This window comes from Helianthus annuus, chromosome 10 (genome assembly GCF_002127325.2).
Source record: "Helianthus annuus cultivar XRQ/B chromosome 10, HanXRQr2.0-SUNRISE, whole genome shotgun sequence".
NCBI lineage: Eukaryota > Viridiplantae > Streptophyta > Magnoliopsida > Asterales > Asteraceae > Helianthus > Helianthus annuus.
The window spans coordinates 177,321,908-177,332,185 of NC_035442.2; the positions used below are offsets into that span (position 1 = coordinate 177,321,908).

General features: G+C 36.1%; 1 protein-coding gene across 3 annotated transcripts; it reads right to left on the bottom strand.

Moving 5' to 3' along the window:
* Window positions 1-491: 491 nt before the first annotated feature.
* LOC110886852 (E3 ubiquitin-protein ligase At1g63170) lies at window positions 492-8,398 on the bottom strand. Of its 3 annotated transcripts, none has more exons than XM_022134711.2 (5): window positions 8,268-8,398; window positions 5,936-6,694; window positions 5,335-5,460; window positions 2,707-3,001; window positions 492-1,054 (listed from the first exon to the last, which is right to left on the bottom strand). In XM_022134711.2, exons 2-5 carry the CDS (start codon window positions 6,571-6,573, stop codon window positions 863-865), a joined length of 1,251 nt encoding a protein of 416 aa, XP_021990403.1. In that variant the 5' UTR covers window positions 6,574-6,694; window positions 8,268-8,398; the 3' UTR covers window positions 492-862. The 3 variants fall into 3 exon arrangements, with proteins under 3 accessions (XP_021990403.1, XP_021990401.1, XP_021990402.1); XM_022134709.2 differs by having other exon boundaries at window positions 5,936-6,614; window positions 8,268-8,369; XM_022134710.2 differs by having other exon boundaries at window positions 5,936-6,574; window positions 8,268-8,352.
* Window positions 8,399-10,278: the final 1,880 nt, after the last annotated feature.

The following is a 10,278-nucleotide window of genomic DNA, read 5'->3' on the forward strand; positions in this document are numbered from 1 at the left end:
TTTAGTGGGTTGTGAACAACAGTTTTTCGACGTCGAAAAACTATTGCTTCATTTACAATAGGATCGAGTTTGCTATTCGAAAGGGGTTGTGACACAACTTGTCTGTTTACCTGCCTCTTTAGATTTCTAACGGTTTGGCTTGAAATTAAAAAAAGAGTTAATTACTGTTTTCGTCCTTGTGGTTTGTCAAAAGTCACTATTTCAGTCAATTAGTTTAAAAATTGCGATTTCAGTCCCTGTGGTTTCACTTTCGTAACCATTTCAATCCATTTATTCTGTTAGTACAAGGACTGAAATGGTTACGAGGTGGACTGAAATAGTTATGAAAGTGAAACCATAGGGACTGAAATCGCAAATTTTAAACTAATGTATTGAAATAGTGATTTTTGACAAACCACAGGGACGAAAACAGTAATTAACTCTTAAAAAGATGATCACATATAGCTTTTTAAATATTGAAAGAACACCAGTCCATTATGCAATTTAAAACGTTTGAACACAAACCAAAAAGCCTTAGGCTACCATCATAGATAAACAACTAAACAAGTACACAAGAGCATCAGAAATGCATATATACGCATCGCGGTTTTTTACATTTATATTGTTTAAATCATAGCTCTCTTTCGCCAAGAAAAGAAACTGTATGTACACAGTAAGTACGAAAACTGTATGTTTATTAGACAAACGCTATTAACAACACATTTGATTCGATCGATTCCATTTCATTTGATTCTTCTATACAACCCGTAACTTCTCACATGGTAAAGAAAAAGGGACAAGAAACTCATAATCAACTTGACAGAATCTTCGTCTTCCGATTCTACGATGCTCAAGTTTTAATTTACCTATTGGTGATGAAGTTTCATGCTTGTTGCTGAATGGAGTCTTGTGTAGATGAAATGTCGTTACTGCCCTTAATTTCAAACTTACATAACGGACACGATGCATTGATCTTCAACCATTTATCTACACACTCTATGTGAAAGAAATGCGTGCAAGGAAGCTCCCTCAATAGATCATTATCCGCGTATTTTGCTAGGCATATGCAACAAACCTGCATCGTTTTCAACCATCTCTATGTTAAAATAGACACTATTCCTAGGTTTTTCTTTTTTTTTTTTTTTTTTTTTTTTGAATGGAAAAATTACAAGTTTTGTCCTTTATCTTTATACCACTTTTCAGGCGGTGTCCTTTTTAACTAATATTGGCAAGCGGTGTCCTTTACTAGGTATTTTGTTGCAAGTTTAGTCCTTTACACCCAACCCAGTTAAAAAACCCTGTTAAATGTTGACAGGCGGTGTCCTTTACTAAGTATTTTGTTGCAAGTTTAGTCCTTTACCTAGGTATTTTGTTGCAAGTTTAGTCCTTTATACCCAACAATTAATAGGGTTTTTTTAACTGGGTAGGGTGTAAAGGACTAAACTTGCAACAAAATACCTAGTAAAGGACACCGCCTGAAAAGTGGTATAAAGATAAAGGACAAAACTTGTAATTTTTCCTTTTTGAACTTTAAATGAAGGGAAAAAACCAATAAAAAGAAAAGGTTAATCCCATTATTCCCATAAAAAAAAACAATATACTTTTGACGAAAAACGTCCCCCAACCTAACTTTAGTGTACTAAAATCCCTTGTCAAAATACTAGAAAGAGACACTAAAGTAACTTTTGAGTTCTGTATATAAATTAGTATTTTGACCCGCCGCGGCGTCAAAATTTAAAGTAACCCGAATTCATGCCGTCAATTATTTGACCTGATTCGTTTGCGAACAAAACCTACGTCAAAATGTAGACCAACTGGAAACATACATAAAAATAAGCAAGAAAACGTATTATATTTGACATGAATGAGAAAACATTACGTCAAAACGTAAACCGACTTGGTGTATACCGAAACGTACTAAAAAAGCACGTAAGAAAATAGTTTTTTTTTTAAGTTAAAGAATGATACAACTTATACCGCCTAGTGAAAACGTATTATAAATTGAACCGACTCAATTTCGAACAAAATTTATGACAAAACGTAGACCACTGGCTTCAAAACATAAACCAACTTTGATTTATACCGAAACATAGTCTAAAAAAGCACGTAAGATAATAGAGTTTTTGTAAGTTGATACCGCGCGTTGTGACGGCGTTAAAACGTAAAATAACTCGAATTTATACTGCCTAATGAAAACGCATTATATTTGACCAGCCTCATTTTTAGCAAAACGTAGACGAACCGAAAACGTACATAATAAACATGAAAACGTATTAATGTAGACCTACCGAAAACATACACAAAAATAAAACAAATGTATTATATTTGACCCACATACATAAAAATAAGCACGTAAACCTCAGCGGGTCAAAATGACATTTTACAAAGTATTTATAAAGCTAAGGGGGTCAAAAAAAGAAAAAAAAAACATAAAAAGAAAAGACAAAAACCAATGATGTGACAACCGCTACGGTGCAAAACCATTCTACAATTCTTATATATATAATCTCCATGCACTTCTCTAAACCGCGCTTATGTTTTTTTACAATACAATAACGACTTGGTAACTCGTAAATTGGTCAAAATTTGATAAAGTAACGTCCAACATTTTTTGCCAAAAATAAAACTATACCATCTTATGTCTACCAATTACGTGACATCTATTTAAAAAAGGGAAATAGAGAAAGAGAATGGTTTATGTTAAAATATAGAGGCGTAACGACTTACAGCGTCTTCCCCAGAGATAGCACGCTCTTTATCTGTCCCTGCGGCTAAAATCCCGCCTTCATCAACAACCAAATCGTTATTATCTTTAGTCTCGAAATTTCCATTTTTCTTTGATTTGAACTTATGTGTTGGTAAAGCATTAATAGAATCATCACTCGCTCCTTTCATTTGATTCATGTCCTCGTGAACACCGAGAATCGAAATGATACAAGGCAGACAACAGCATATCATTCCACATAAAATGAAAGGCATTGCGTACCCGATACAGCTGAAGGTAAGAAATACGATACATAGCCTGTAACAATAACAAAGCATAAAGAATGTTTTCATTAGATAAAGTTAGGGGTGTAAACAAGCCCAGAGGCTCGAGAGCTACTCGTGATCGGCTCGGTTAAAAGCTCGAACGAGTCGAGCCTTAACGAGCCCGAGCTCGAGCCTGAAATAGAGCTCGTTTAGTTATCGAGCCTGAGCTCGAGCCTGAAATACAAAGCTCGTTTAGGCTCGCGAGCCCAAACGAGCCTAAACAAAATTTTAGCTTTTTATATATATAATATAATAATGATGATGATAACATTGGTGAGCCGAGCTTTGGCTCGCTTAATCACTGTTGCAACGAGCTCGAGCTGAGCTTTTAGCTCATTTGAGGTTGTTCTCGAAATAGCTCGAGCCGAGCTCGAGCTTTGGGTTTTACTCGCGAGCCGAGCTCGAGCTTAGAGAAGTAGGCTCGAACCGAGCCGAGCTCGAGCTTCATAAAAACCTAACGAGCCGAGCTCGAGCCTAGTCGGGCTCGGGCTCGGGCTCGGCTCGTTTACACCCCTAGATAAAGTTAGTCATGACAAAACGTACATGCGGTGGCTAATGGGTTAAAACGAGTTTGGGTCAAAAGTAGTTCTATGACGGGTTGGGCCGGGTCAGGTTGGAGTGCTGGACTGGTCAACAAACACTTTTTCCTTTTTTAAAATTTATAGATAGCTAATGTGTTAAAAAATATTACGAGACTATAATATTATAAGAACAAATTTAAACCCTTGGACCCTCAAAATTCATACACGGGTCCATGGACTTTATTAATACAACATTAAATCTGACGTTATAATTATAGGGGAAGGTTAACGTACAATATTCCTTAACGTGCGATGGTACGATATGAAATTACGCACGTTATAAAACTTAAAACCCTAATCACGCAAGTTGAAAAACCATAAATCACGCATGTTGTAAAAACATAATCACACATAGTTTTGATTTTTCAACATGCGTGATTATGGTTTTTCAACATGCGTGATTAGGGTTTTGAGTTTTATAATTTGCGTAATTTCATATCGTACGTCAAGGTATATTGTATTATACACTTTCACTATAATTATATATATATATATATAACAAGGTTCATGCTAGTGAATAGTGATGCACCAACTCCCTTCACTAAAATAAGCCGCACGATATACGCCAAAATGAGCCGCCTTTTGTGGTTTTTGTATTTTTGTGTGTTTTTTTAACTTTCAATCACACCCGTATACTTTAAATAACTTCCGTTATACCGATTGTCGGTATTGTACTTTTGTAGTTTTCCCTTTCGGTTGCTATACCGAGTGTCGTTAATGTATTGATACCGTAACGAACTGAACTGATACCGACTGGATTCCCGCCGCAACGCGCGGGGGAAGTATACTAGTTTCTAACAAATATGTATTTTTTTGTTCCCAAAATATAAAAGAAAGTCAATGACTATGCCATTTTTCCATGATTCTGTCCCTAAACTAAATAACGACCTTTTTGTTGTATTATTACAAGCTTAAGAACTTTACCAAGGAAAATTAAGTCAAGCGACCTATGTGTGAAATTAGCAAAAGTCTATAGAGTATTTTAACGATTACCCATATAGTAACCTAAACTTGTTTAGTAAAACGATTTAAAAAAAAGGCAAATTGGATTTAAATAATCCCAACTTGCTCAATTTGGCCGATAATAATCCCAATTCAGTTATTGGCCGATAATAATCCGAACTGGTCCACTTTTGGCCGATAATAGTCCGCCGTTAAAAATAGCTTAACGGAGTTAAGCTTTTTTCCGAATTACAAACCAATGTTTTATGGATTTTGATCAGAACGAGGATACGATTCGATTTATTTAAAACTTACCTTGAAACGATGCTTCAAACGACTTGATTTTTGTTAATTGGAAGTTTAAACACCCGAACTGAAGCACCGTTTTCGTCGTTTGGGGCAGTATTTCGAGGTAAATTTTATATCAATCAACTCGTATCCTCGTTCTGAACAAAATCCATAAAACATAGGTTTGTAATTCGAAAAAAAGCTTAACTCCGTTAAGCTATTTCTAACGGCGGACTATTATTGGCCAAAAGTGGACCAGTTCGGATTATTATCGGCCAATAACTGAGTTGGGATTATTATTGGCCAAACTGAGCCAGTTGGGATTATTTAAATCCAATTTGCCTAAAAAAATTATGCCTACAAATACATTTTGGATGACTTTAACCCTGTTTGACCCACTCGACCCGTTATAGATTAAGCATAACCCATATCGACCCATTTGCACAAGCGCACGCAGTGAGTATAGGTAAGAAGGAGGAAATCTATTTGAGATAATGTAATATATTAGTGGCACCTGTACAAATTAGGAGCCTCAGCAGACGTTGAATGGCCTCCAAATATCCAAACATTACCAACTACGAACCATACAGCGGAAAAGCAATCCAACGCCATTTTAAAATGGTCCACAAGCATCGTAAGCCTGCTTACAAGAACTCGTACAATCAAGTCCCTCATATTTATTACAAACTAAGTTCATAAAAGAGTTAAATGCCATTTTAGTCCCTGTGGTTTGGGCCATTTTGCCAGTTTAGTCCAAAGGTTTGAAACGTTGCCATTTTAGTCCAAATAGTTTCAAACATTGCCGTTTTAGTCCACTGGGTTAACTCCATCCCTTTATTCTGTTAACTAGAAGGGCATTTCGGTCATTTTATATGTAATTCTTTAACTAGAAGGGCAATTCGACCATATAAAATGATCCGATTACTCTTCTAGCTAACGGAAAAAACAGACGGAGTTAACCCAGTGGACTAAAATGGCAACGCTTGAAACTATTTGGACTAAAATGGTAACGTTTCAAACCTTTGGACTAAACTGGCAAAATGGCTCAGACCATAGGAACTAAAACGGTATTTAACTCTTTATAAAATATAAACGTGTCAGATATGCAGATTTACCTGGCATTCGAACCCACATTTAGACCATTCCAAGTGTCGGGTGATGTGGCAGGCCGATTTTCCTCTTCTGAAGATCGAGCAAACGAGATTGTTATGTAAGAATTCGGTTCGGGTTGGTTAGCCTCGGAAGGTGGTTGTCGGGCCTGATTTGACCCGTTTTCAGTAGCCTGGTTTCTATGAAGATAACGCCAGTACAAAAACGGCAGACTTGCAACACACCCAGCCGCGTAACCGACAATCCAAGCAAACAAAGGAGTCTGCGGGTTTTCATTTCTTGATAAATACAAAACGACAACAGATGCAATAATCTGACCCAACGTGAAGCCCAGCTCGATTGAAATCCATAACAAAGTATCAAACGGGCTCCACCTACGACGGCCCAGCCCGTCCCCTCTCCTCCCAAGTGAACTTGACCCGCTCGACGGAGCCCGGACCAACTGAGAAGCAGAGTCTCGCGGGCTACGAGCCAGCCCGTTAAGAGAATTATTGGATCCATTTGATGATGACGTGTCATCATCACCTACCGTTTCCAAATCAATTACGTGCTCGTTTCCATGGTTTTCTCGAGCTTCCACCAGCAACGGGTAACTATCAGTTGCATGGTCTATGTTATTTTGCTCTTCAGTGGTTACATCCATCCTAATTTTCCAATAATCGAAAAAAACGATTGGAAATGATGCTGTAAAAATACAATGTTTCAAAGTTCAGTCCCCCTTAGGATCCCTACGCATCATAATATATAGATTACTGCTTTCGTCCCTGTGGTTTGTCAAAAATCACTATTTCAGTCCATTAGTTTAAAAATTGTGATTTCAGTCCCTGTGGTTTCACTTTCGTAACCATTTCAGTCTATGTGGTTTCACTTTCGTAACCATTTCAATCCATTTATTTTGTTAGTACAGAGACTGAAATGGTTACGAGGTGGACTGAAATGGTTACGAGGTGGACTGAAATTGTTACGAAAGTGAAACCATAGGGACTGAAATAGCAACTTTTAAACTAATGGACTGAAATAGTGACTTTTGACAAACCATAGGGACGAAAACAGTAATTAACTCTTTTTTTTTTAAATTTATATGTATATTATATCAAAATACCCTGGTATATACGCTATTTTACATGTATATTTAACAAAAACCTAAAATCCAGCTATTTTATAGCTATATTTAATCTCTATTTATAACAAAATAAACTGAAATCCCGCTATTTATGGCTACATACTCTATAGCGACCTTTGACCTATAATAAATTAAACTGAAATCCCGCTATTTATGGCTACATACCCTATAGCGACCTTTGACCTATACACAACGCTATTCGCTATAGTGGTCATAGTGACCGCTATTGACAACTATGGTTTAAGCTTGTACCTAAAACAAAAAGACCGAAATGCCCTTACTTGTAACAAAAATAAATAAATTTTAACGGATTTAGTCATATAGACTGAAATAGCAACAAATGGAAACCACGGTGTCCTTGGCAAAAAAAAAAATAAACTTTTGGATTATGGTGGAAATTTTGGCAAACTTACGGGGACGGAAAACGAACTTAACTCTTTCAATTATTTGAGCAAAAAACCCTAACCAGTAAATAAAAGTACCTAACTTTAGCAAGATTTGCACAAAAATATGCTAACTTGAAGAACATAAAAATGGTGAAATATATTTTACAAACCAATATATATATATATATATATATATATATATATATTTAGCCCTAACTACTTCCAGCTAGAAACCTTAATACCTTATCTCACAAATACCATAAATTACTAGTTTCATTTCAACAAGCACAAAAAAAAAATAAAAAAATAAAAATAAAATAAAAAAACCTAATCAGTAAATAAAAAGTACCTAAATTTAGCTGAAAATTTGCATAAAAGGGTAATCAAAAATACACACGCAACTTGATTTCAGCTGAACAACTCTAAATTTACCCCCAAATTTATTCAATTTCACCAACAAAATTACAAAAAAATAAAACTAAAACTCAATTTTATTCAATTTCACCAACAAAATTACAAAAAAATCAAACTAAAACTCAACTAAGAGACCACTTAAATCGCTAATTAAATCAATTAAGAATTAACAATCAACGAATTAACCTAAAAAGTAAAAACCTTAACGAATTTTCATCATCATCAACAACAACAACAACAAGGTTCAACCGATCAGTTCATGTAGCGATGATGAATTGAATTGAAATATAAATTATGCGATGATGAAATTGAATATGTATATACAAAATTGAAGAACAGATTATGAAGAGATAAAATGAAATTGAAGACATAGAATGGGTTGAAAAACTAGGGTTAGGGATTAAGAAAACGTACCAGTTGCGATTAAGGGATTTTTGGTTGAAAAATGAATAAAGGGTTAATTTTGCGGTTAAATTCCCCTTTTTAACAAGAAAGAAACAACACACAGCTTTTGTTTTATCCCTGTTTGTTCACAAACCCGACCCGGTTAAATAACTCGGAGGCCCGACCCTTTAAACAAAAAAGTAAATTTTCATTTTAGTCTTTTTTTTTTTTTTTTCAGGGGCTGTTTGGTAGCCTCTTAATTACCATTCAGATACTACCTCTTAATGGTTTAAAACCTCTGAATGAATAAGAGGTAACCTCAAGTCTGAATGGTTAAGAGGTAACATCTGAATGGTAATCATCACATGTCACATTCTTCTACCTTCTCATTGGTAAAATTCTTAATGGTTCCATTAAGAGGTAGCCTCTTAATGACCGTGGGGTATGGTGGGGCGTGGGTTTGGGGCATGGGTTGACACGTAGAGTTTGAGCCCCCTCGCTGGTGAGTGACGTGTCCTTGGGGTATGGCGGGGCATGGCTAGCCCGGCGTGGCTTAGCCAGTTGTATTAAAATAAATAAAAAAAATTTAACATGGTCCGCTATGCGCTAGCCAACAAGCCAATAAGAGCCGGCCATATAGGATCGTTAGCATGCCCCACGCCCGGCCTTAAACTCCCGCCCAAGGGGCCACACCCAAACCCAAGCCCACCCGGGTTGGTGGCTTGGGCGTTTCTCTCCAACCCACGCCCCAACCCACGCCCCATACCCCATAGTCTTAGTCAAAATAGTTTTTTTAGTAAACTTCCGTTTTGCTCCCTATGGTTTGGTCATTTTAACGGTTTTACCCCAAACCTTTCAAAATAGTCATTTTACTCCCTGATCTATGAAGGCCTTCATAACTTTGCTCCCCACCCCTAAACGTCATCCATTTTAACAGTTAGGGTTTTAAGCTGGAATTGTAAAGGGAGGGTTGGGAAAAGACATAATTGCCCCTCAGGTGTTTTACATGTGACAGACTTTAACTGTTAAAGTGGATGACGTTTAGGGGCGAGGAGCAAAATCATGAAGGTCTTCATAGATCATGGAGTAAAATGGCTATTTTGAAAGGTTTGTGGCAAAACCGTTAAAGTGACCAAACCACAGGGAGCAAAACGGAAGTTTACTCTAGTTTTTTTTTTCTCTGGGTCCCTGAGTTTTCCATTTTTTTTTTTTTTTGCCATTTTGGTCCAACCGATTAACTTCGTTAAAAAATGTCAGTTAACTCTCCCTAGATAGTTTGTTAGTTGCCATTTTTATCCAAAAACCATTTTTTTCTTTTATTCAGATAGGGATGGGTTAAAATGAGAACCACCTGAGCTGTAAGAACCGTGAGAACTAGGTCATCCAAAAGGTTTTTCGAAATTTTTTTTTCTAAAAAGTCATAAAAAATCACTTGTTTCAGCAAAAAAATGCCGCATACCCACATTTACATGAGGCGTAAAAAAATATTTATCTTCGTACAAAATTTACACTAGCACGTAAAAAAACGTGCATCAGTCAAAACTACCGACTCGACAACTTTTTTACCCTTTTTTATATGTGTTTATAATATTTTCATCTATGTTTGTGCAAAAAGATTTTGGCCCAACTCGTGCGGGAGTAAAAAGTTCCAAGGTTCTCACAACTCGTGGTGGTTCTCATTTGAACCGAGCCCTATTCAAATATATGTGTGTGCGTATGTGTGTATAGGAAGGTTTAAATGAGAACGCTAAATATTGTGAGAACTGTGAAAACGAATGAAAAAACCGCAAAAACTTGTCAAAAACAATTCAAATTCAAAAAAGATTTTTTATACTTATCATTATTATTCGAATGCAATGTTAGAAATTAAAAACGTTTAAATTCACATGTGGTTCGTCAATTTTGAAAATTTACCCATGTGTAAGTTTCTCTTTTACACGTGTAAATTTGTTGTATTTAACAAATTTACACATGTGTACAAAATTTAATACGAGTGATTTTATGAGATGATAACTGAATTATTTGATGTTGTAAATTCTTT

What these genes read in the sequence shown, in the direction of transcription:
- LOC110886852 (XM_022134711.2), bottom strand. Translation starts at nt 6,573, where the DNA reads ATGGATGTAACCACTGAAGAGCAAAATAACATAGACCATGCAACTGAT. An exon ending in AATGTGGGTTCGAATGCCAG is followed by an intron (nt 5,461 to 5,935) that starts GTAAATCTGCAT and finishes TCTTGTAAGCAG; the next exon opens with GCTTACGATGCTTGTGGACC. An exon ending in CTATCTCTGGGGAAGACGCT is followed by an intron (nt 1,055 to 2,706) that starts GTAAGTCGTTAC and finishes AAAACGATGCAG; the next exon opens with GTTTGTTGCATATGCCTAGC.